At 46.8% G+C, this 27,165-nt stretch overlaps 1 protein-coding gene across 1 annotated transcript; it reads right to left on the bottom strand.

Moving 5' to 3' along the window:
* Window positions 1–719: 719 nt before the first annotated feature.
* On the bottom strand, window positions 720–27,037 carry BRI3BP (BRI3 binding protein). The gene is made up of 3 exons (XM_081037743.1): window positions 26,682–27,037; window positions 16,316–16,418; window positions 720–5,536 (listed from the first exon to the last, which is right to left on the bottom strand). The coding sequence occupies exons 1-3, from the start codon at window positions 26,889–26,891 to the stop codon at window positions 5,115–5,117; spliced, it is 735 nt and encodes a 244-aa protein (XP_080893869.1). The 5' UTR covers window positions 26,892–27,037; the 3' UTR covers window positions 720–5,114.
* Window positions 27,038–27,165: the final 128 nt, after the last annotated feature.

Below are 27,165 nucleotides of genomic sequence, written 5' to 3' on the forward strand. Positions count from 1 at the left end.
TAATCACATGTATTTAATTCACGCATGGACTATGTTTTCATATTTCATTCTGGTTCCTACTTTCTCACCCAGCACGGTTGCTATGGATACTAATAGCTGCATCCTTCTCCCTGGTGTAGGGTCGCTGCTGGGTTCAACCTGCTCACTCTCCCAATGCTGCGCCAGTCGGGTGGCTTCCAAAAAATGTCACAATGACTAGCCTCAAAATGTCCCCTATGGGCTCTTGAGACTTTCTTTGCAATATAAGCAATACTCAGGTCATAAGCATGTTTAACTTGACTGTTCTCTTGTTACATTCGTTCCTGAATGTTTGCTAGAAAAACAATTGTCAGCACCCACAACTGTTATCTTGAAAGCATCTCGGTTCAGGTGGGGTGGAAAGATGTACCTCCGTTGCAAAACTCTGGTAGGGTTGCCCAAGTTAGCAAATAAAAATACAGGATGCCTGGTTAAATTGGAATTTCAGATAAGCAACAAACACTTTCTTAGTGTAAGTATGTCCCAAATAGTACATGGGATACAGTTAAACTAAATTTAAGCTGGCATTCTGTATTTTATCTGACAACCCAAGATTGTCAGATCTTAAATTCAAGATTGTATGACCTTCTCAGATTAGGGAACAAAACCATAGCATCAGCACTACGTGTCAAAACTGGGAAAACTCCACAAAGCCCTGGCTGGCAGTGATGAAATAATATTTCAGAAGTCCACACAACAAAATTACAATAAACATTTATTAAGCTGTAATTTTCACAATATTTTCATTCTGTTCTGAAATCAGTCTACAAACATCTCTACATAACACCAAAGCCAGTTATTTAATAAATAACAGGAATGTATGTATCACTTTGCAAAAAAAATAAGCCTTATACATTTATGTCTATATATGATATTTGTAGAATCAGTTTTCGGAGGCTCACGGGACTACAGTGTGGACATACCACATACACACACACACCCCACTAGATTAAAATCAAATGGATTTATCGGATGTGTCCAATTAAATGCTATATCAAAGTCATAACCAGGCACACAAAATAGGAACTGAATCAGGAATGTACTGACAATGGGTACCGTACCTCACATATGATTTCCAAGTTAAGAAGAAGGAAACTGCTTTGTTGGATTTGAAGTGAGCGTTAGTCGCCATCACCATCACAAGACATCGATTTAATTACACGGTATTCAGAGATTTAACACACATGCAGATATGAAATGGACACTACAGGAAAACCTTTTAATCTGCAAGAAGACATTAGCACATATGGTCAATAACACCACTAGCTGCCACAGGTTTTCAGTAGACGATGCAAGTGACAATCAGCTTTTTATGACGCCACAAAGGAAAAGCTGGTCCTGGTGTATCTGTTACTATCAAGGAATCATGACAGAGCAAAGCACAGAATTCAGTATGCTGAACAAAGTCTGTGTATGTCAGATACTGGACATCATACTGATGTCTGTCCAGTGCTAATTTTAAGGGTACTGTTAGAGGAGCAAAAGTCCAACTACTCAAATGGCCATCAACAAGACTTTGCAGAATAGCAATACATTATTTAAAAAATTAAGTTGTGGGAGGATTGACACCTTAAGGTCTTAGGAATTCCTTTTAATCTGAACTAGCTGGATGCTGAGAGCTGGTTTTGGCTAAGCCAGTCAATTCAGAACCCAGCAGGGGGAAGTTATCGGGCATCAACCCATAAGGTAGATGTCGTTCAGCAAAAGCCTCTTAAGAAGCAGGAAGCACGGAAATGAAGCCATTGAGGATTCCCACTAGGGCCCAGGTGTATAAACTATGTTTTAGAGTCTGCACTGGCTGTTTGCCATGTCATTCCTAACCTGTCGGTAAAGCAGCTGACTCAGAGACAGACTAACAGTCAAAGTGGTTTCCGTCTTCCCGTCAAGCCAGTCCTCCTGGGTGTGCAAAAGTCACGACCTGTATGCTTAACACTTCGTACCCAATAGGGGATGTCCCCAGCCAGTTACTTCCCACCACCAGTCAGAAAGGCATGGTCCCAGTTCCCCTCTCTGCTTCCCGACCCTGCTGTGGCAGCATTCAGGCAGCCCTGTATGGCACTCTGTGCCTCTCACCATCAGGGAACTTTCAATGGTATTATGCCCTACATGTTATTACTCAGTCACCTTTGTCAATTGAGACCCCAGACAAGCTTTCAAGAAATTCTATTGGTGCTGTACTTTGTTCCCCGAAATGATAGGGCATATCACTGCAACGTGAAGCAAAAGAAACCCAGGACGCAGGTAACGCTGACTGGTATCAGAAAATATATTTATGGAAGGCTTACGTGCCACGAAAGAATCTCTGCCAGTCAAGGAAGAGACCACTGTAAACACTGATCCCAAAATATCCCCCCAAATCCAGTAATTTAGAGACCGTGGGTCCCTTTTCTTTTCTGGACTCTTTTCTGCTCTTGGTATTTACTGTGATACTGAAGTACTGGGAAATTAACACTGATTAAGATATTTTAAAAACTGAGTCTTAATTATAACAGATCCATGTTCTCACCAGGATGTTTTTGTATCACATTTAATTAAGTGCTGCACTAAGATATTCTACAGCCCTAAAGATATAAAAAAGGCTTCTCGTCAAGGTATGAGATATGGTACAAAAATACATTTTTCCACATACAAAAGAGAAAAAAGAGAGACGGGTGGGAGTGGCAGCGGGAGGCCAAATACCCTATAAGCTTCCATGGAATGGAGAAAGAAAAAAAAAATCCCTAACGATTTGAGGTAAGGAATATGCCCAAACAAAAGTCAGATTTCTGCATTAAAAAGCAAGAGTCATTCCAACCTAACATCTAGGACTTCTATCAGAATTTCCCACAAGCTTCTATCCTGAAGTGCTACTCCTAGTTAAGTGTAGGCTCTTTCATTAAAAATAAAGACACCTCTCACTTGAGTGTATCGAACTGTAAAATGGGCTTCAGAGTCTACACTTAGCCAGTTCAGTAAAAACGCTGCAAAGTCCCGATAGCAATTTTCAGTGGATGCTTGTAGTCTTGATCCACGACTGCTCACATTCGTGTGCTGCCCTCGATTTACTGGACATTAACATGGTCTTCCTGCCTGGATCTCCATCCAGCATGGGGACCTTCAGGTGTCAGGTGTGAGGGTGGGATGGGGAATGGAGTGGCTGTGAGACCCGAACCGGGGAGAGTTTAAGACTTAAAAGCTTTGTGTGGAATATGCCAATCCCACCTCCTACGCCCCCACCCCAACCCCTGTCAACAGAAGCAAAGTAATGTTTTAGTACGTAAGCATGCCCAGTACACAAAAGCCAAATGCACACATAACAGGAAAGGAGGGTGACGATGACCTCCCTAGAGTCATTTGTTCCCAGTGCTAGAATAGATTCATCCACAAGGATCTAAATGACAAAAAAGGGCAATTTCAATCCAGAAACCACAGGTTTCAAATGCCCATGGATGACGCTTTGCCCGAGCAAATCCTAGAGAACAGGTACACATTCCAGAAAGTGAGTGTTGGGTCCCGTGATGTGCACTTTCAAAAGAGAAGTTTCATAAACATCCTCAGAAACATCTGCTTCCGTGTTCCAGATACTTGCAACCAAAAATAGAACGTGACAGAAACACGGCACAAGAGTGGGCAGACAGCCGAGTTATCTCCAATGTGGTACCTGGACCAGAAGGTCTTGGTTCTACACGATCGGGCAGGGAGAGATCTCTGCAAATGTGCACACAGGGGCCCTGGGCAGGGGCTGCCAGGGCACAGCGGTGGGCAGGGAAGGGCTGTGGAGACAGTCATGACCCTGGGGCAGCCTTCGAAAGTGTGTTCTGCAGCAGCTGCCTTAGCTTGCCCTGTTTCCTGGTGCTTGCCGACACCCTTGGGGGTCCTAGAAAGGGGGCGTTTCCACCAGCCCTTGATCCAAGCCTTGTAAAACTCCCCTGTTCAGGCCCCCCACAGCTGTCTGCCCTGCATGTACTTCTCTCTGTCCCTAGAGACCACCTAAAATGAGGACACGGCACACTTCAGATAGAGAACACCTAACCTGTGTATTGTAGAAATTTCTGGAAAAACAATTCAGATCTTCTCCCAGGCTTGTTTATGCTGCGGATTGTTCCTGAGACTCTTTCTAAGCAGCAACAGACTTGAAAATGTTATTAGCTGCTGGTTTGTTTTCCTTCTAAGGTCCCGAGTCAAACAAAAACAAAAATGTAATAAATAAACAAAACACCCTTGAGAGCTCATCCTTCCTATACAGGCCTAGCTGGCAAACAGTGAAATTGGGACATCAAAAGGATTCCTGGGTGAGCCTGGACACCTAACCAGATAGCTCCTAACGTCTGAGCCCAAAGACATTTCTTCACCCCGTCCTTGAGCTTTTCCTTCACAAAACATTGAGGTTAAAATTCATCCAAGCACAGACGGGGGTGGGGGGTGGGGGGTGAATTTCAGGTTTCCTACAAATAATGACTTCTTCACTTAGAAATCGAATCGACGGCTGCTTGGCTCGCGTCACTAAGATCCAAGAGACATTTAGTTTCCACTTCAAGCCCAACCATCTATATTCATAAGTGACAACATTCATCAGCTCGGTCAACATCAACCAAAAATAACATAAAATGAAGCTCACCATTTTGGAACATGAAAATAATGCACAGACCTCACCCAGCAATCCCTACACTGTGAAAAGAAACCCTTAACTTTTCTAAAAATGTCGATTTAGCATATTCTCCCCCTCCACGTAAAGTTTTAATCAACTCGACTCGGGTCTGCCTTTATTAAAAAACCTTACAAAAGATGTATTTAAATGCTTGAAAAAATTAACTTTATGCTCTATGCAGATAAACTTCTCTGACTGTACAGCTAATATGGTTATATCCTTTGTTTAAAAAATATTTCTTCCACTAAGGACACTGCGTAGGTAGTTCTACGTAAACGATCTCCTCGTTCCCCTTGGAACGCGTCCTACGAGTTTGCCTGTGGCCGGAAATACCCTCACCAAGCGCCTCTCTCTTGTTCAGGAAGGTTTATTAAGATTGTTTGGGGTTTGGGGTTCTTTTTTTCTTTTTCCTTTTCTGTTTTCTGAGAGAGGGCGCTGGTGTGAGGGGACCCGGCCGGCTGGCTGATTGTCACTTGCTGTTGGCGCGGTCGAGACTTTCCAGCACCCGGTTGAGGCGGATGCTCAGCAGTCGGACCTGGTTCTCCAGGTGCTCCAGCTTCTCCTCCACGCTGGGGCTGCTGGGCATGCCACGCCAGTAAAAGCCCATGGGCCCAGTCATGAAGTAGATGGCCACCACGAAACACAGGGGCAGGATGGCGTTCTCCGGCTCCCCCTCGTACTTGTGCAGGATGTACACGCAGGACATGGAAAACAGGATGACCCGAAACACCCAGAAGAAGCGGCCAAACGCAACGTGCAGGATGCTGAAGGTGAAGCCCAAGGTCAGAGACAAAAACCAGTAGGCCAGGAGGACCACGCCGACCAGCAGGAGGGCACGGGTTGGGCTGCTGGCCACCGAGGCAGGGCTGAAATACTGGGACAGGTTCGAGACTGCGGAACAGAAAAGAGGGACAGTGGCTGGTTATGTGGAGTCAGGGGTTTGCCGACAAGGTGGGGGCGGGGGCCAGCAGAGCTCATGTGCTGGGCATCTGCAAAAGCCCAAGGAACTAAGCTGCTGCAGTAACCTTCCGACTACCCTAGCAAAATACAGGGCATGCCTTTCAGCCTGCCCGCTGTATGGTGGGTTCAAAACACCTGTCATGGCGGGGCGGAACCTGCAAACTCTCCCTTGATTTCCTTCCTTCCTGTCTTCCATATAACACATGCCCAGTTTCAGGCTGGGCACATGGCTACCCAGGACAAAGACCTGTCTCAGTCTCCCTTACAGCTACATGGCTAAGCTTTGGTCAGGGAGAGGGAAGAGGAAATGTTTTGTGGTAGCTTCACGGGGCTTTTCCTGAAAGTAGCAGGACTGTGCCCTTTACCTCTTCTTCTTCTGCCTGCTGGAATGTGGATGCGATGGTAGGAGTGGGAGCAGCTGTCTTGGGCCATGAGGGAAGAAAAGTCATCTATCGGGGAGCAATAAGATGGAATGTGCCTGGGTCCTGGGGACCGCCTGCCGCAAAGCTACCTACCCGCCTACCCACCTACCTGTGAATTCTCACGTAAGAGAAACAAGTTTCCATCTTGTTTACGTTGCTATTATTAGGGGTTTGTTACTCACAGCCAAATCTAATCGTAACTGGTACCCACACATGAAGTTCCATCCTAAGCATGGAGTGAAATGGAGGAGTTGCGTCTTCTGTGTGCCCAACTTAAGAAAATTTTCAAACAGAAAAGTTAAAATAACAGTAAAATACTCCTAATGCAACCACCTAGGTTTAACAATTGTTAACATTGTGCTTCATCTCTCTAGTCACCTCTTTTTTTACCAAGCCATTTGACAGATGCACACATCACACTTTAGCTTTGCCCCCCGTTTGATTGATAATCAATCAAAATTGATAATGTTTGATAATGGACACGCAGTTCCGTAGAAGGCAAGGTGTGCAGCGTGATGACTTGACTTATATATTGACACGATGGCCGTAAGTTTAGATAATATCCATCATGTCATATAGACACCAAAAAGGCAAAAAACCGATTTTTTTTCTTGTCCTGAGAACTCTTAGGGTCTAGTACTCACTTAACAACTCTCCAATGTACCATACAACAGTGTTAACAATAGTTACCACGTGGTACATTACATCTCCAGGACTTATTTATGTTTCAGCTGGAAGTTTGTACCTTTTGACCACTCTCATCCAATTCCCCCACACCCCATCCCCTGTCTCTGATAACCACAAACCTGATCTCTTTTTCTATGAGTTTGTTTTTTAAGAGTCCACATATAAATGAGATCATACAGCATTTGTCTTTCTCTGTCTGACTTATTTCACTTAGCATGATGCCCTCCAGGTCCACCCATGTTGTCGCAAATGGCAGGATTTCCTTCTTGTTATGTCTGAATAATATTCCATTGTACTCGTATATATCACAACTTCGTTATCCATTCATCTGCCATGGACACTTAGGTGTTTCCATGTCTTGGCTACTGGGAATAATGCTGCGGGGGACATGGGGGGGGCAGACATCTCTTCCACACACTGAATTTATTTCCTTTGGATGTATATCCAAAAGAGGGACTGCTACCTCGTAGAGTATCCTATTTTTAACTTTCTGAGGATCCTCCATACTATTTTCTATTGTGGCTGTGCCAATTTACAATCCCACCCACAGTAACCAGGGTTCCCTTTTCTCCACATCCTCACCAGCATTTGTCATCTTTTTGAAAAGAGCCATTCCAAAAGCTGTGAGGTGGTATCTCCCTGTGGTTTTGATTTGCGTTTCCCTGATGATGTGTGATATTGATCAGCACCTTTTCACGTACCTGTTGGCCATTCATTACGATCTTTGGAAAAATAGCTATTCAGGTCCTTTGCCCATTTTAAAATTGGATTATTTGGCTTTTTGTTATTGAATATTATGAGTTCTTTATATATTTTGGATGTTAACCCCTTAATAGGTATATGGGTTACAAATATTTTCTTTACATTTTGTTGATTATTTATTTTGCTGCGCAGAAGCTTTTTAGTTTGATGTAGTTCCACTTGTTTATTTTTGCTTTTGGTGTCAAACCTAAAAAATCATCACCAAGACCAACATCAAGGAGATTACCACCTATGTTTTCTTCTAGGAGTTTCATGGTTTCCGTTCTTACATTACGTCTTTAATCCATTTTGAGTTGATTTTTGTGAGTGGTGTAAGATAGGGGTCTAGTTTCACTCTTTTCCATGTGAATTTCCAATTTTATTGAAGAGGCTATCTTTCTTCCTCCATCGAGTATTCTTGGCTCCCGTGTCAAATATTAGTTGACCATGTATGCATGGGTTTGTTTCTGGGCTCTCGATTCTGTTCCTCTGGTCTGCCTGGCTGTTTTTATGCCACTACCATACTGTTTTGATTCCTAGATCCTGAAATCAGGATATGTGATGCCTCCTGCTTTGTTCTTTCTCAGGACTACTTTGGTTTATCAGGGTCTTTTATAGTTCCAGATAAATTTTAGGATTTTTTCTACATCCGTGAAAAATGCCATTGGAAGCTTGATAAGGATTGCATTGAATCTATAAATGCTTTGGGTAACATGGACATTTTAACAATATTAATTATTCCAATTCATTAACACAGGATACTTTTCCATTTATTTGTGTCTTCTTTGATTTCTTTCATTTATGTCTTATCGTTTTCAGAGTAGAGAGCTTTCACCTCCTTGGCTAAGTTTATTCCTAAGTATTTTATTGTTTTTGATGTTATTGTAAATGGGATCATTTTATTTCTCTTTCAGATAATGCATGTTTAGTGTATAGAAACGCTACTGACTTATACGTAAATTTTGTACCTTGCAACTTTACTGAATTCATGGATTAGATCTAACAGTTTTGGTGATTTTTATACATAAAATCATGTCATCCGCAAATAGGGACAGTTTTACTTCTTCCTTTCTAATTCTGATGCCTTCCACCTTTTAAGAATAAATATTTCCCTCAACACCCAGGACCCATGATACTACGAGTGCACCTCAGAATATTAAATTCCATAAAGTCATACACACTGCCCCAGTTATCCAGGAATATATTTACTATATCTGTTCTCCCCCAGCCAGGACCCAGTCACGGTTCTGTGCTGCATGTGGCCATGGTGGGTCAGTCTTCTTTAGAAGAGTCCCATGACACGGACCTTCTGAAGACTAGTTTGTCCAGACTCATTTTCTTGCAGAAAGACCTACATTCTGGAATTGCCTGATTGTCTCTTCACGGTGTCAGTTACCATGCTCAAGGGGAGTTACCTGCTACGTGCATTTAACTTTACACCAACAGTTCTCAAACTTGAGTGTGTGTCCCAGGAAACCCCGAAGGGCTTATGAACACAGGCAGCTGGGCCCGACCCCACGACATCGATTCCGTAGGTCAGGGCTGGGCCAGGCAACCTGCACCGCTTACAAGTTCCTAGGGACGCTGTTGCTGCGGCTGCTGGTGTGAGGGCCTTGCTTTGAGATCTACTGGCCAACGCACAACCTACTCTGTGCACGAGGGGAAGAGCAGGGCATGGGTGATGTGGGATGTGACGATGTGGAGTGGGTTAAGTGTGGACCCAGAACACGCATGAGATGAACGTCTGGCACCGGGGCCTTCCCAGTCTCTAAATGCATCTGCAGTGTGAACGTTTTGCGTCCTCCCCGCAACCCCAAAAGTGGTCAGACTGACGTGTGCAAGCTGGCCACTGCGCCTGGGGCCCAACCTCGCAAACAGCCACCTTCTCCCGGGCTGAAGCCACAGGGTCCCCCAGGACTCCCCAAAAGCCAGATGACAGGTTGCTTCATGGTGCCTTCAGAGGCATCGGAGCACTTGGACTAGTGGTTTCGACTTTGGAGCTGACTTTCAAACTTAACTCCTGCAGAGGATGAGACTAAACCAATATTTATATGTAGGAGTTCTGTCTATTTATATTTACATAGTAGAAACTAAAACCAATTTTTAATACATTCTTAACTTTAAAATTTTTTTCTTTGTGATTTTGTACTTTAATACACCTCATACTTTCAGGCTAATTTTTCTTAAAGCGTTTTAAAAAATAGACAAATTTTCAAACGTGTTTTAGGTTCAAAGCAAAATTAAGCAAAAGGTATAAATTTTAAACACTGCTATTATTAACTTGTTTAAAAATAACAATGAACCCATTGTAGGTTAACACAAATAATGTATTTTTCATAAAAAATGACTGTTTTCCAAAACAAACCACAAAAACCATAGCAAGAACAATTGCACTGTTTTGCATTTTTGCAAATCTTGTTAATCTGGCTTGTTAGGAGAGAGTTGGGTTCTCAACCTGTTTTTCAATTCACAGAAATAGAATGCCAGCCGTCAATGTGAGCCACGTATTAATTTTAACTTTTCTAGGAGCCTCATTATAAAAGGCAAAAAGAAACAGGTAAAATGAATGTTACAATATTTAACCCAACATATTCAAAATATTATCCACATGTAATGGATGTAAAAAAATTATTGAAGCATGTGCTCACTGAAACATGTTACTAGCAAAAGGGACCCCCCAGGGTTCCTCAGAGCATACTTTGAGAAGTATGGTGGACTACACGTCCAAAGCCACATACCATGTACTATCATGTTATCCAGGGGCTAAGATAGGTGATGAGCGGGACAGGGTCACCTGGGGGAAATCCTGGCCTGGAGGTGAGAATGCTCACCTGCAGGCCAGAATTCAACGACAAGTAGAAACAGCTGCTTCAGTCAAGGGAGGCTGTAAGAATCAACCTTGCTCCCTAGATGTCCTAAAAGTCCTAAAGAGAACAAGAGCAACTCGGGGTGTTCTGCCCTAGAGCAAACAGGAACTGCATTCATTTCCTGGGGCTGCCATAACAAAGTGCCACAAGCTGAGGAATGGACACTCTCCCCGTTCTGGAGGCCGACGTCTGAGGCCGACGTGTGTGTGGGGGTTCCTTCTGGGGTCTCCGCCTCTGCGGGAGGCTCTGTTCCAGGCCTCGCCCAGCTCCTGGTGGTTAGTAATCTCCGGCATTCTCGCAGCACCCTGATGACCGCCTTATGTTCATGTGGCTTCTCCCTGTGTGTCTCTGGGTCCAAATGTCCCCTTCTTATGAGGTCACCACCAGTCATACTGGATCAGGGGGCCACCCTACTCCAGTATGACCTCACCTTAATAATGATATCTGCAATGACCCTATTTCCAAATAAAGTCACATTCTGAGGTCCTGGGAGTTAAAACGTTAACATATGACTTTTAGGGGGACACATTGAACCTTGTTACCACTCAAAGAAAACTAGAAGTTTTGGTGGCAGACTTGTCCTCAGCTTGACCTGGCTTTATGTCACTGCACATCTGTAGAGTCCCCAGGATGGAGGAGGGGAAAGCTGGCTCTGGGCACGGACGGACATAGGCGGCCTCTGCACAGAGAACTGAGGACTGCATGACTTATGTTTCGGAGCAGAGCCTCTCCATAAGCCATTGAGGGTCACTGGGTATTTCCTGTGGACCAGGCGCTGTTCTGGCCGCTCTACATGAATTGTCATTCAATCCTCACGATGTGCTGCTGACAAGATATGTAGCATTTTCTACACAGGGACTCGGGCACAGAGAGTGACCGGCCCAGGGTCCCACAAGTAGGACAGGACAGAGCTGGAGGAACTCCGACGCAGGGAGTCACAGCAGCATTTTGTCAGAAGTGGCCTCCGAGGCTTCAGAGAAAGCAAAACCTTGATGAAGATGGGAGACTTAAACTCACCCTTCTGACACCTAGCCACGTGCTCTACGTCCCAGCAGTGTCCTGAGCCAGCAGACATGGAGTGGGGCTCGAGCCATGCTGCCCATGGGGGTAGCCACAGGCCTGGAGATGTGGTGAGTCTCACTTGAGATGCACTGTGTTGTCACGCGGGGTCTCAGCTCCCGCTCCCCGCACAAGAACGCAGGACATGGTGAGGCCAAAAAGGAACACCCACGGAGCCATAGCTAGGGGAGTCACACCACTATATTCTAGATGGCGGCCGGTCGAGACACAAAGGCAAACATCTGCCAGTACCCCAATGAGGGGTCCTCCTGCACCCGTCTCGCTGGCGGCTGGGGGAGACACAGGAAGTAGGATCCATACGATCCACAATCCACAATCTACTTGCTAACCGCACTTGCTAGCTGCAATCCGCCATCCGCTTCTCTGCCAACCAAGCACCCACCCACCCAACCCCCCAGCGTAGCCACGGCAGTTATATTAGTGACTAATGGCTCACTGGTTACAGCTGTGGCCACCCAGCCACAGCGGATGGCCATCCACTACCCGAGCCAGCACCTTTCCACGTGAGGCCGAGAGCCTGGAAACTGCTCTCTGGGACTCTGTCCCCACGTGTCAAATACAGATTGGATTTCGAAGACATAATCCCCCCGCCCCCACAACGTAAGACACCTCATCAATCACTTTCCATGTTGATGACAAGTTGAGATGACAATATTTTGGATCTGTTGGGCTAACCAAAATTTGTTATTAAAATTCATTTCACCAGTTTCTTTTTCCTTTTTTAATGTGACAGCTAGAACATTTCACATTACATGGGTGGCTGGCATTCTATTCCCATCAGGCTGCTCTGGGCTAAGAAGTCTCCATTTTAACCAGCACCCTGGAACATTCTGAAGAAGGAAATTAGAGGATTGCCCTCAAGGAAAGATTTCGTACCAGCACATGCAACTGGGGAGTAGTTTCCAGTAAAGTCTTTTACACACTTGGACTCCTAAGCATAAGACACAACTTCCAAAGGCCTTCAGATGCTCTGAAGTTTATGCATTTAATAAAAGGGAAAAAACCATGGCGCAGAAGTGAATTCTTCACCTGGGAACATGCAGGAACACAAGCATTTACGGCCTCATGGCTCCGCCAGAGAACGGGTCTGTTCTGGTCCGCTCCGTGTCATCAGTAGGCTGTCTCTGCTCTGGAATTTTTCACTCTGAGATGCGTGCAATTTCTTGCCATCAGGTCTGCTTCTCCAGGACTCAGTGGTCAGGGCTGCAAATACGGAGTCTCACCATCTGGGTCGGTTCTGAACACGGATTCTGAGAAGGATTGCATGCAGTTGCTGCATCTGGGTTATGCGTTGGCTCTGCCTGCGTCCCAGGAGGGGCCATCAGCGGCCCCGGGGGGGCTGCAGCCACACAGCATCCTCTCAAAGGGCCACGCTGCTGCCTCTGATTCCTTGCCTGAGCAGCGAAGCGCCCCAAGTCGGCCTAAGGCTCCCCAGAGGTTGAACTCAACGTGCAAGGCTGGAGACGGTTCTGAATGGCTGCAGGGACGACAGTGGGTGGGAACCAGGGCGCTCCACCTGTGTGGCTTTGGGCTCAAGTCCCGGTCTCCAATTTGTAAGGTGGGGCTGACAAGAGCCAAAGAGAGGATTCTGAGAGACTCTGCATGTAACAGAGCTGCACTGGTGTCCCAGGGCAGCTGTCACAACTGACCAGACTTGGTGGCTGGAAACAACACAATGTCTTCTCTCACTGTTGTGAAGAGCAGGTGTCCGAAATCAAGGTGTCAGCAGGCCGTGCTCCCACTGCAAGCCCTAGGGGAGGGTCCTGCCTCGTCTCTTCCAGCTTCTGATGGCTCTTGGCGTCTCTGCCACCACTGTGACATGGCCTTCCTCTCCGTGTCTCATTCTCCCTTTGTGCTTCTTTTTATAAGGACACCAGACATTGGATTTAGGACCTACCCTAAGCCAGGATGACCTCACCTTAACTTGATTACATCTTCAAAACTAGTGGGTGGGAGTACTTTTTGGGACTAGTGGGTGGGAGTACTATTTGAGACTAGTGGGTGGGAGTACTGTTTGGGGCTACTTCCCAAATAAGGTCACACGCACAGGTCCCAGGGGTTTTTGGAAGGACAACTGAACTCACACCAGCATGGAAGGAGCATGAGCAACAGTCCTACAATTTGTATTAATAACGGGCCCCTTTGTGCTGTCACTAAGCCAGGGCTGAGGGACAGCCCGAAGGAGACAGGCAAGACCACGTTCCTGGGAGCTGAGACTCCAGAGGGGAGACGGCCCCTCCCACAAACACACGGGACGCTGTAGCAGACAAGTGCCATAAAGAGAAGGACAGGGTGGTGTGAAAACAGACGAGGTGTAAGGACAGAGCCCCAGAGAGCAGTCTGCAGGCTCTCAGCCTCATGTGGAAAGGTGCTGGCTCGAGTAGTAGATGGCCATCAGCTGTGACTTGTTGGCCATCAGCTGGAACCAATGAGCCATTGGCCACTAATATAACTGCCCTGGCTACATGGCAAGTCGGTTGGTTGGCAGAGAAGCGCATGGCAGATCGCGGATTGTGTGGATCCTGCTTCCTGTATCTCCAACCTGCCAGTGAGAATATAGTGGTATGAACCCCCTATCCATGGCTCCGTTGGTGGTTCTTTTTGGCCTCACCATATCCTGCATTCTTGTGCGGGGAGCGGGAGCTGAGTCCCTGCACGACACAAGGTCCCTTTACATAGGGTAATCAGGACGGGCTCCTCGGAGGAGGTGTCATGTACCAGAGACCTGACAATGAAAAAGTCTGAGCAGGCAAAGGGCTGGTGGCATCACTTCCAGCAGGAAACATGTACAGGGACTGGAAGCTGTGATAAAGCCACGGCACATCCAAGAACAGAATGGAGGCAGGGCGGGGCAGGGGGGCTAGGCAGATCCTTGGAGCTCACAGTCCTGTGTCAATTCCAAGTATAACAAGGTCACTGGGCAGTTTTAAGGAGAGTGACTTGACCTGATTTATGTTTGATTTTAAATCATTCTGTACAATAAAAGTAACAATAAAAAAAGAAAAAAAATCACTCTGCCTGATTGCTTGAGAAAGGACCACATGTGGCAAGGGAGGACACCGAGTTAGGAGGTGTGCAGGAAAGAGCTAACGTGGCGGGCCAAGGCTGCTCTCTCTAGGAAGACCTGCTGGCAAGACTGGCCCCTGGCTGGTGTCTGGGGACTTGGATTTCCAGAGTGAGGTATCGTCATTCACACCAAGAAACATATATTTGATCTTTGTCTCCATTTCTGGCACAGAGCTCCTAAAACCTTTGGAATTTTCTCAGTGATGACAGCGATAATTCATAACAAGCTCCTTTCACTCACACCTGAGTCTGTTAATACGATGGCTTTTGGAAAGCCCTTAGGGATGGGGGCTGGTTGTCAGGGGAACCAGCCATGTGATTAGAGGGTTGGAACTTTCAGTACACCCTCCTGACCTATGCGGAGGGGAGGGGGGCTGATTAAATCAATCACTGATGGGCGATGATTTAATCAGTCATGCCTGTGTGATGGCACCTCCAGAAAAATTCGAAAGTAAGGGGTTCAGAGAGCTTATGCGTTAAGCTTAGAGAGCATGGAAACTCCGTGGCCTTCTCCCAGACCCTGCCCCATGCATCTCTTCCATTTGGCTGTTCCTGAGTTATATACTTTGCAATAAACCAGTGATCTAGTAAGAAAGCTGGTTACCTGACTTCCGTGAGCCAGTCTAACAAATTCCATGAACCCGAGAAGGGGGTTGTGGGAACCTCTGACGTACAGGTGGTTGGTTAGAAGCACAAGTGACGAACTGGAATGGGCAGTCTTGTGGTGCTGAGCCCTTGACCTGTGGAATCTGAGGAATCTGACGCTATCTCCACGTAGATCGTGTCAGAATTGAGTTAAATCTGTGGAACGCCTGGTCAGCGTCCAAGGAGAATTGAGGTCACTGGTTGGTGGAGTGGAAAAAACACGCAATGCAGCGAGTGGTTGCTCCTTTTCCTGATATGCGTGGCTTACTGGGCCTTGACAGTTTGTACAAACAGCATGGTTTTATGCTGACCTTCAGGGAAGTCTGGAATTTTGGTCCATGCCAGGCAGAGGGGGCCTTGGTGACCAGCCCCCGATAAACACCCTGGGTGCCGAGTCTCAGATGGGCTTCCCTGTTAGACGACACTTCACACCTGTTGTCACAGCTCGCTGCTGGTGAATTAAGGGCATCCTGTGTGACTTTGCTGGGAGAAGACTCTGGAAGCTGGAGCCCGGTCTCCTCTGGACTTCACCCCAGGCGCCCTTTTGCTTTGCCGACTGGGCTTTGTGTCCTTACGCTGGAATGAACCACAGCCGTGAGCACAACCCCAGGCAGTGTCGGGGGAGTCTTCCTAGAGTCACTGAGCCTGGGGTGGCCGTGGGGACCCTGACACTGGAGGCTGCTGCAGACTTCCTGGAGAGAGAGGTGGCAGCCTGCACCCTTGACTTCAGCAGCTCCAGCAGCGGTCCTCCCGATTCTTGGAACAGGGTTAGCAACACCTGGCAGGCCAGGTCGGCCATGGCTGGGGACACATGTGGCCTCTTCAGACCCTCTGATGATTCCGGAGCACCTCACTCTCCGTATTAAATCTCTCTCTGTTTAAGTAACTGGAGTAGTTTGTCACAGACCCCAACCACCCAGAGAACCCACCTCTGGTCCGTGCAGTTTGCCAGGGGGCAGACGAGTGGGCCCTACCCACTGGCACCTCATCCTAAGCAGCCTCTGTGAATGTCAGCTTTGACGGACCATTCATGTATGCAACCATTACAATAAGAAGTCTTCATTCACATCATCACTGCCCCCACCCGTGCAAGGCGTGTCATCTGTCACTCACCATGGGTGCCGCTTCCACACTTTGAGAACCACCAGAATAAAACAGCACCTTGACTGAATCCCGCGCCCCCAACTACCCCCCTCACCTACCGTCAAGGCCAAGTACATCCAAGATATCCGTCCAAACTTTCCATATTGTTTCCACAAACATATCCACTCCCAGCACGAACCTCTCGGTCAGTCTGGTCAAGAACTGCAGAAACAAGAGAAGGGTCATCACTACCTCGGTCGCCGTTGCCTTCTTCCTAGTCCAGCCAAGCCCATCAGTGTATAGTTCAGCAGGAAAACAGCTGACACGGGCCTGGGCCACACTAGGAGTGGCCAAGTAGCCCAGGGGACTGACCTGAGCTTGGACCAACTGCCGGGGGGCCAAGAACTGAGAGAAATTCGGTCCAACCTCCCTCTGCAGGCCAAGTGATGTCCCCTGGGAGATGGGAGCGCTCCCAGCACCATTTTGCTCCACATCCCGTTTCTCTTACAGCCTTCTGCTGACCTTCTTGTCAAGGTCGCCGCTTTCCTCTGCCTGATTTCTCATTTTTATTTATTTATTTTTAATGTCTTAAATGTTTTCTCAATTAGAGTTGACATGCAATATTATATTAGTTCTAGGTGTACAGCATAGTGGTTAGACATTTATATAACTTACGAAGTGATCCCTCCCTCCCCCCATAAGCCTCGTACCCACCTGGCAATGCATGATTATTACAATATTATTGACTATATTCCCTATGCGGTGCTTTACATCCCGGTGACTAGGACTGGCAGTTTGCACTTCTGATTTCTCATTTGTAAATGTGGGAGTTTACGCCTCTGATCTATTTCACCTGGAGGTGAGGCCATGCGACAAGGGAGTAGCTCTGAAAGGCTGACAGGTGAGAAAGGTGGTTCTTACACGTAAGCTGTATCCATGGAAATGATAGAGACCCACGGCCTCTCCAGCTTTAGGGACCCAGGGCCTGGGAGGTCTTTATTAGCTCTACAGGTGAGTTGGGAGAATCACTGGGCTAGAGTAATATGAATATGAGGTGTAGCCTCATTTCACATTATTATTATTATTATTTTTGTATGACTTACTTTTATTTTTTATTATAAAAATTCATACAAAAGTTTTAAGAAACCTTATTTTTTTTTTGAATAGGTGATATTCTGTACATATGGCATAAAACCCAAAGCTACAAATGGGAATTTGGTAAAAAGTAAGCCTCCCATCTCCCATCTCCCTCCCCACACCCCAAATCCCTTTCTGGAGGGCACCACTGTTAGCACTCACTTCTGTAGTCTCCCTTGGATGCACTGGGTGAATAATGGCACAAACCAATATTTTTTCCACAAATAGTAGCATATGTGTGCAATTCTGCAGTTTTTCTCTGTAACACTCTGCCTTGGTGATTACTCAACCTCAGCCTGTACAGAGCTGCCTCGTTCTTTTTAAAGATGATATTTAACCAAACCCCTGCTGATGGATACCTAGGTAGTTCCCAAACTGTGCTATTACAGCCAATGGGACCCTATACACATGCCCTTTGGCTCACATGTGGAGGATAAATGCCTCAGAGTAAATTGGCTACAGCATTTTAAATTGGACATCCTGGGTGGAATGTGCGTCTAGGACAGAGGAAAAAGGAGGGGCAGGGTTGAATCAGCAAGCAGGAGAGCAGAGGAGCCCAGCAATCTCCGTGTTGGCACTGTGGCTTGGTTGAGTGTGCCCGGGGCCGGGAGCTTAACTGCCAGGGTTCGACACCCAGAGTAAGAGGCCTCTTACTTGGTAGGTTGGCCATGGGCATGTTATATGTATTCTTAAGATCTCCAAGTCTTCAGCTGACAAATGGAGGTAATAGCACTTGCCCCATCTGGTTATTAGAGCATTAAATAATCAGCCTTAGGTAATGGCACTAAACAAATCTATATGTTTAAAGATCATGTAGCCATCAGCTGAAGGGGAATAAACAAAACTTGGTATAGCCATACAAGGGGATATTATTTGGCCATAAAAATGGAATGAAGCTCTGATACATGCTCCAAACATGGATGATCCTTGAAAACATTATGAAGAAGCCAGACACAGAGACCACGCATTGTATAATTCCTTTTGTATGAAATGTCCAGAAAGGGCAAGTCCATAATCAGAACACAGGTTAGTGGTTCCCAGGGGCTTGGGCGGGGGTGATAGCTAGTGTACAGGATTTCTTTTTGGGGTGGTGAAAATGTTCTTACGTGGACAATGGTGATGGCTGCACAACTCTATATAGTACGAACATCCATCGAATTGTACACTTTAAATGGGTGAATTGTATGGTACGTGAATTAGACCTCCATAAAGCTGCTAGTAAAAACAACGGAAGGGTTAAACAAAATAATGGGAGAGTTGGTTTAAAAAACAAACAAAAAAAGACATCAAAAGACGATGTGGAGAATGCTGGAAAGTATACATGTCAGAGAGAAGAGAGGTGACTACCCCTCTCTTTGGGGGTTTGGCGGGGGGGGAAGAGGGGTTGGGAGAACGTACCTTCACCCATACAAGGCACACTGGTGTTGGTTTAGTTATAATTCTTTGTTGTTGTTGTTAAAGAGCTTTATTAACAGATCGTTTACATTTAGAATATTTACAAGGTTTGTACAATTATCACCATAATGTAATTCAAGAACATTTTCATCACCACAAAAGAAGCCTTGCATGAGTAGTCACTCTCCATCCCTCCTCCTCCCAACCCGGGCACCCACTAATCTCCTGTCTGTCTCTATGGATTTGCTTTTCCCGGACTTTCCACACAAATGGAATCATACAATACATGACCTTTTGTATCCGGCTTATTTCACTCAGAATAACATTTTCAAGGTTCACCTGTGTGTTGCATGAATCACAACTCAATTTTTCTTTACTGCCAAATACCATTCCATTTTACAGACATATTACATTTTGTTTCTTCTGACATCATTCTTTAAAGTAGGTACACTTTGCACATGTGTGTCAATAGATAGCAATTTTTAGAATTTATTCAAATGGAGGAATAAGGAAAGGGCTCTGCACTGAGGCTTTTGTGAGAAAAGGATATTGAGCCTTTAAAATGGCCCCAGAGATGGTGTGAGGAGGCAGTTATTTGGGAAGGAAGAGACATTCCTGCTCACGCTGCTAAACCTCTCTGTGCCTCAGTTTTCGCAGCTGTAAAATGGGACGGAGAGAGGACTCCCCATCAGAACCTGTACAGACCTCAGCCCGGGGCCAGCAGACGGTGCAGGCCCCCATATTGGGGCTGCTGGGGTTGTTTCTGTCAGACCCATGAATAGTGGGATGGCCCCTTCACCCTGGAGCTCCCAGCAAGGACGAAAGCCCGACCTCCACTCCAAACTAATATATCTTAGATTAAAAATACTATTCCAGGTTAAAAACGTTTCTGAGGGGGGGGGATAGATACAACAAGAATGGCGTAGAGGGTTGGGTGAATGGGTTGAAAGAGGGAAAGAGATTAACAAGTACAAATTGGTCGTTCCAAAACAGTCACGGGATGTGAAGTACAGCACAGGGAGTATGGTCAATAACATTGTAATAAATATGTCGGGTGTCAGGTGGGGACCAGACTTACTGGGGAATCACTTCCTACATTGTACAAATGTCGATGCACTGTCTGTGCAGTAGTATAAGGCTGCATGTCAACTCTAATTGAAAAGTTTTAAAACTTTGTTTTAAATGGAAGAAAGCTGATCAACACAAGTGCTGCGTGATGAGGACGGGTTCGGTCTACGATTCTTTCTCCCCTTGTGTGTGTTGGACAATTTTCAGGATGAAAAGTTAAAACAAGGGAGATTCAGATGAACAAACGGAGGGGGCTTGTGGCCATGGACGTGGGAGGGGACAAAACTCCTCACACTCGGGATTTCATCACCCCTCCCCTTGCAGCCAGAGGCCTGGGCACCCACCTCCCGAGGGCTTCCTGCCCCAGGAGAATCAGGCCCTAAGGGCAAATACATCTTGGGTAAGTCAGGGCTGCCAGGGTTCCTGCAGCTCAGAGGAACACAGTGAAATGCAAGATCGCCCGGACCCAAAGGGCTGGAACGTGTGCAGTTCACGAGTGAATTACAAAGGGGGGAAAAAGGGCCAAAGGGCCATGAGCTTCCACCAGAGATCAAAGGCAAGCTGGCACCCCGTGCCCTCATGTGCTTCCACAGCAAGGACGCAAACCCCTTCAGCAGAGTTCTCCCTAGAACTGTGTGCGCTCACTACTTTCTCTCCACCCCGAGGAAGCAATCAGACACTCCACCCTGGGGGACACTGCAAAAGACACTGGCCAGTCAAAGCCACAGTGAGATACCAGTCAGCCCCACGAGGAGGGCTAGTGTCAAAAAGATAGACAGTAACAAGTGTTGGCGAGCATGAGGAGGAACAGGAAGCCTCATACCCTGCGGTGTGAACGTGAAACCGTGCAGCTCTCTGGACGTTCCTTGAAACGTGAGAGCTACCACGTGACCCAGCAATTCCACTGCTAGTCTACCCCAAAGGCCTGAAAACATGTGTTCGCAAAAGAACTTGCGCATAGCAGTGTCGCAGGAAGTGGAAAAGACCCAGGCGTCGATCAACCAATGAACGGATAACTAAGAAGCCATACGAGAAAATAAAATGCTGACACACGCTACTCCAAAGGTGAACCTTGAAAACACACCGCTGAGGGAAAGAAGCCAAATGCAAAAGACCACAGTGTGATTCCACCCATATGCAATGTCCAGAATAGGGAAATCCGTAGCCACAGAAAGTAGATTACGAGCTGCCAGGGGTTGGGGAGCAATGGGGAGGCCCTGCTAACTGGGGCACGGAGTTTCTTTTTGGGGTGGTAAAAGTGTTCTACAATCGGGCTGCGGGTTGCACAACTCTCTGAATATACAAAAAAAGCACTGAACTTTTGACGAATGAATGGTATGGTATCTGAATTATAACAGCCAACAAAGCTGTTACCAAAAAAAAGACAAAAATGTCAAAGTCATAAATGCTTCCTGCATCCTCGAAAAAGTGAGGGGACTTTGACAGGCTAAAAAAGATGAAAGAGATGTGAAAACCAAACGCAACGAGCAATTCTTGACTGCAAGTGGGAGTTTTTAAAAAGTTACAAAGGAAATGTGAATACGGACTGTATATTACAAAATTTTATTGTACTAAATTGAAGTTTCTTGCAGGGGACGACGGTATTGCAGTTCTGTAGGAGGAAGTGTCATGATGTGTGCAACTGACTTTGAAATGGTTCAGTGAAAAACTGTGTGTGTGTGTTGTGTGTTGTGTGTGTAGAGAAAAAGCAACACAATTGCGGGAAAATGTGAACAACTGATGAACCTAGGTAAAGAGTTCATAGCTGTTCCTTATTCTAGTCTCTCAATTTTTCAGTACTTAGATTTTTCAAAAAAGTTAGAGGAAACATTATTTTGGTTGTGGTGATGTTTTCATGAGTATATGCCTATGTCAAACAACTTACAACTTGTCCACTTTTGTCCCACTTTAAATATGTGCAGTCTGTTGAAGTGTAATGTCAATTACACCCTCATGAAGCCGTTAAGACGTTGGTGGGGGAAAAAAAAGAGTAGAAAGTGGTTTTGCTGAAAAGGTTTTTCTTGCAAACAGCCAAAAATGCAAACAAAAAAACCTAACAGTTTGATAGAAAAACGGCAAAGAAAACAAAAGGCAATTTCCCAGAAAAGAAAATGCCAATAAGATTCTGAGTCAAGGAGAAGACCATCTATCTCAAACACAAAAGCCAAAAAGTTTAATGATACTCTTTGTAGGACCAGGTTTGGGGACCAGCCAGCCTCACGTGTGTTTGAACAAACTAGAATAAACATTTCTGATAAACAAGTCAGTAGTCTCTGTCAGTATCAGAAGTGCATATGGAACTGTGTCTACAGGACACCAGCAGATAAAACGAATTTATGTTAACAGAAGTCGGGAGAGTGGTTATCTTGAGGCAGAGATGGCTGAACAATCCATTTCTAGATCCCCAAGCTAGTCACATGGGTGCTTAGGGCGTGACCATTCGTTACACTGATGAGGCACAAAAGTGTACCAGTTATATTTCAATTAAAAATGTTTCAAATTCACAGGCCCTTTGATTCAGTAATTCCATTTCTAACAATTTACACATGAATTTGTCTATGGGCACATACACACACAATCTGTAAAGAGAGGTCTTTATTACAGCCTTGTTTGAGTGGCAAAAGACAGGAAACTAACAAAAAGCCTACCATTCCACCATTAGGTGTGGGTGAAATTATGGTACATCCTTACAATAATTTGCTCTTTGCAGCCCTCCACAAAGAAGGAAGAAAGACTTTATGTACTGATAAGGTCTGATCTCCAAAGTTTAATTGAAAAAGGAGGTACAGAACAGCATACATAGTGTAAAACAAACAGAAAACCAACAAGGGATCTACAAGTATATACCTATATGCTTATGTAGACTTTGAACATCTGGCTGCTTCTGGGCAGGAGAACGGGAGATGGGGTCAGAGGTAGGAGGCAGATTTTTTTTTTAACTTTTGAACTATTTGAAATGGTATTCCACGAAACTATGGCCTTATTTTTTTTTTAAAAGACCTAGAAATGTTAAGATTGTTTAAAAAAGAAAAAAAAAACTAAACTAAAACAAAAGCAAAGGAGCAAGAAAAAAAAAAAAAAAACACCAGCTCTCAGCTTGGCATTCAGATGTTCCCACCATTATCAGTCCTGCCTAGATTTTTTTTTTCCTGTGCTCCCCGTGATCCAGACCTCAATGCAGCCACCTGGGAACGTTGCCACCAACCTTGTCCCAAACCTTCCCTTCCTTGCCAACCCCTTTTCCCAGACCCAACTCATGCCCCTCCCTCCAGGCAGGACACCTGGACCCCATCCTGTTGGCTTTCTGCAATGCCTTTCTTGCACATGATTGAGTCTGCTTTGTGAACCCCTGGGTCCAGCGTGATACATGTCTCCTTCTTTCCCTGGCTCTGTTGCAACCATGCACCAGCTCACACTGGCTCTCCCCCGCACGAAGCCCGTTTCCACCGAGCCTTTGCAGGTGCTGTTCTCTCTCCCTGGGATGCTCTGCCCCTCCTGCTCTTTCTCACTCAGCTCACTTCCCCTCCATTATTCTCAGTTCTGCAGGGGTTATGAGTGTGGACGTGCCCACCTATTTACCAGTGATTCACTTTTCTTGTCTGTGAAACAGGGGTGATAACAGAACCTCTACCTTAGAACCGTGCCAGACACATGAGAAGCTTAAACAAAGATTATCCACCATTGTTATTACACTGTCCTGTTTCGTTTCTTTGATGGCACCTATCCCGCTGAAATAATCTTGTTTTATTTATTTTTTACTTACTTACAGCCTGTCCCATGAAAGCTTCTCGAGAGGGGACATTTTGTCTGGCTCGTGCTCCACAGAGTAGGTGCTTCAGAAATTTTTAAAAATTGTTGTAAAATAGGGATCAAATATACGGTGATGGAAGGAGAACTGACTCTGGGTGGTGAACACACAATGGGATTTATAGACGATGTAATACAGAATTGTACACCTGAAATCTATGTAAATTTACTAACAATTGTCACCCCAACAAATTTAATAAAAAAAATTGTTGTAAAATACATATAACATCAAATCGGCCATTTAAACCATTTTAAAGTGTACAATCCAGTGGCAATATGTACATTCACAACGTGGTGCTGTGGTCACCATTATCTAGTTCCAGAACATTTTCATCCCTGTTAATTTAGTAGTCACTCCTCATGCCTTCTCCCCTGAGCAAACACTAAGCTGCTTTCTGTCTCTATGGACTTGCCTATTCTGGACATTTCGTATCGAAGAAATCATACAATAGGTGGCCTTTTGTATCCCTTTTTTTTTTTTTTGGAAGTTTCATCTGTGTATCATGTACTACTACTTCGCTTGACACGTCCCTGCAGCATGTGTCAATATTTCATTCTTTTTATGGCTGCATTGGGTTGTTTCACTTTTTGGTTAACGTGAGAAGTGCTGCTAGGAGCACTCGCGCCCAAGTTGCTTAACAACTGTTAAATGAATACATGAATACATCACTCTCCTAGCAGATGAACCCCTTTCTTATGTAAATATCTTCAACCATTAACTAAACACTATTCAGTGCCTGGTATTATACATCCAGACTAATCACATTTAACCCCCAATTTATCTCCTTTGCACGAAAGGGACACAGAGACGTTAAACAACTGGTCCAAAGTCACAGAGCTAGTGAGAAGCAGAGCTTGGATTCAAACCTATGTCTACTCGTCAGCAAGGCCCATGCTGCAAACCATAAGGTCGTGGGTTTATTTTAGACAAGTCTTAGATTAGAAAATAAGGTGTTTCTTTAAACATGCTCGAACTTCACAACCCACCAAGCAGCTCTGGCTCTAATTAGTAAACCCAGGCGCAATGAAAACTATAGCTGCTAGCTGACCCAGTTTTCTTTTCACTAAGATGAACAAAATGATCTAACCAAGCCTGGATGGTCTGGGCTACACTCAGCTGGAAGTAAGTCAGGTCAACCTCATTCTACATGTTGTACCAATTGAAGAAACCGAGAAGGGCCACGAGGCAGAAAGACCAGTGAGGGTACGAGGATGGGCTCCAGGCTACAAATCCTGGTTCTGCCACTCAGCCAGACGTGAAGCCAGTCACTTCACCACCCCATGCCTCAGTTTCCCCACCTGTAAAATGGAAACGGTAACAGTACTTACCCCATGGGATTGTTCTAAGGATTAAATGAGTTACTCTAACGATGAAAGCACTTTGCGCCTTTTAAGGAAATAACAGGAGATAGTATTACCATCATCTCTGTTGGAGGCACAAACTCCGGTTGACCCCTGAAAGAATTCTTCAGACCTCCAGATTCTCAGATTCTTTGCCAGAATACCGCTGATCCCAACCCGCTGATCCCAACCCAGAAGATAAGCCCTTGCACATCGGCATTGCAATTCCTGTCCGTGGACCTCAGACTCTCACACAGAACCCTCAGCTGACACATCGCTTCTTTCTGCTTATCCTGCACAAAGAAGTCAGACTTCCTTCTGCTCTAAAACAAATGCTTTCTGCTCTCCAATCGCCCAGGGCAGGCAGACTCACCTTGCTCACATCCTCTACCACCGACAAAGAGTTCTCTCCTCCAGAACCCACAGCCTCCCCAAGAGGCAGCCACACACCCACAGGAGAGGATGGTCAGATGTTCCTTTCCCCATCAAATTAACCTGTCTTTCATTTCATCCAGTAAGAATATCCAGCCAGTCTGATTTGGGTTTCAAGGTTCTTTTTCCCCCCTCCATCTCAAGCACCAGAAAACGTTTTTGAACCCCGAAGGTCCTTCCAACAGGGCTCAGCAATGCTGATTTGTACCCTTGCTAGGGTGGAACTGCCAACAGCAGCTGATACCAACTCAGCCATTACTCTGGCCCACCGCTTACAATCACAGCCTCTTACTGAAGGGCATGGTATTATCCCTATTTAACAGGATAAAGAAACTGAGGCTCAAAGAAGGGAAACCACTTTCCTAAAGCCATCCGGCATGTTAGTAGAGCCAGAATTGGAAGCCCAATAACAGAGCCCAAACTTCAACCCAAACTTCTCTCCATTCCAAAACGCCAGGACCAGCGCAGAGGAATAAGAGGACAAGAGCAGTACTCAAGGAACCACATTACCACATGCAACTGTCCCCCATTTACTTCCCCTTTCTGGGGAGCTACTGGTGGCTTTTTGCCCCGAACTGCGTGCCTATCCCACCAAGCTCCAGCGGACCCAGCGTGGAGTGGGGAGCCTCCCTGAGCTCCTTCTGAGGTCTCAACACCACCTCAGGGGGCTGCAGGCTCCTAAACAGCTTCACAGTGAACAAAACGCTCCAAGTAAAAGGCCTGGCACACAGTAGGCGCTCAGGAGGGTTAATGAGCCAGGTTGCCAAAGCAACAGAACAGTACGCATCGCTCCCTTTCTTTTCTTGCAAATTAAAAAAAAAGAAGAAAGAAAAAGCCTAAATATCTTAAAAGCCGGAGGAGGAGGGCCTAAGGTGCTCAGGGGAAGAGCGCAGCAGCGTGGGTAGAGGGCGCAAGCGGGCAGGGCGCCCCCTGGGCACCCAGCACGGTGCCTGGCTCATAGTAGGTGTTCATTCAAACGTGTTGCAGGAATGAATGAGAGGCGCGGTCGGCCTCAGCGCTGCCCAGGAGAAGCCTGGCCGCGCCGCCCTAGGGGGCAAGGTCCAAGGAGAAGTGCAGCGTGGAACAGACGGCGCCCCGCGGCTCTGCACCCTGGCCCCAAGCCGGAACGGGCCACCGGAGCCGACACTGGCCAGGCAGGCCTCGGGGCGCAGGCCGGCCACCCCGGTCCCCGGGCTGGGCACCCCTCTGCCACGCCGCGGAGGCCGCGCACGGCCCAGGCCGGCCCCGGCGCCAGGTGCGCGGCGGCCGCGGCAAGGTGACCGCGGGCGCGGGCCCGACACCCACCTTCTGAGCGATGCGCACGTTGTCCTCGCCGAACAGGCTGCTGACGCTCTGCGAGAAGGTGTTGACAGTGCGGCGGTAGCTGTTCTTCTCGGTGCCCCCTCGGCCCCGCGCCGCCTGCGCGCCGGGGGCCAGCAGCCCGAGCAGCAGCGGCAGCAGCAGCAGCAGGAGCCCAGCCCGGGCCTGGGGCCCACCCGAGGCGCGTGCTCCCATGCTAGGGCCGGCGGGAGGCGGGGGTCAGGGAGAAGGGTGAGGGCCCTGCAGAGGGACGCCGCGGCTCCGGGGGGACCGCGTAGGCGCTGGAGGACCGCGCGCCGCGCCTGTGCCCGCCGCGGCCGCGCTGCGCCACCTGCCCCGCCCCGCGCGCGAAGGCGCCACAGCCCTGCCCACGCCTGGCCCCGCCCCCAGGCGCGGGGACCAGCCAGCGACCCGGCCCGAGTCGGCGGGACTGGCGTGCGGTTGCTTTGTCTCCCCGCCCCCACCCTCC

This window comes from Rhinolophus hipposideros (assembly GCF_964194185.1).
Source record: "Rhinolophus hipposideros genome assembly, chromosome: 24".
Taxonomy (NCBI): domain Eukaryota; kingdom Metazoa; phylum Chordata; class Mammalia; order Chiroptera; family Rhinolophidae; genus Rhinolophus; species Rhinolophus hipposideros.

Excerpts from the sequence above, each read along its gene's own strand:
- BRI3BP (XM_081037743.1), bottom strand. The coding sequence starts at position 26,891 with ATGGGAGCACGCGCCTCGGGTGGGCCCCAGGCCCGGGCTGGGCTCCTG. Across the intron at positions 16,419-26,681 it reads ACGTGCGCATCGCTCAGAAG|TTCTTGACCAGACTGACCGA; the intron begins GTGGGTGTCGGG and ends TTGTTTCTGCAG. Across the intron at positions 5,537-16,315 it reads GGATGTACTTGGCCTTGACG|TCTCGAACCTGTCCCAGTAT; the intron begins GTAGGTGAGGGG and ends TCTGTTCCGCAG.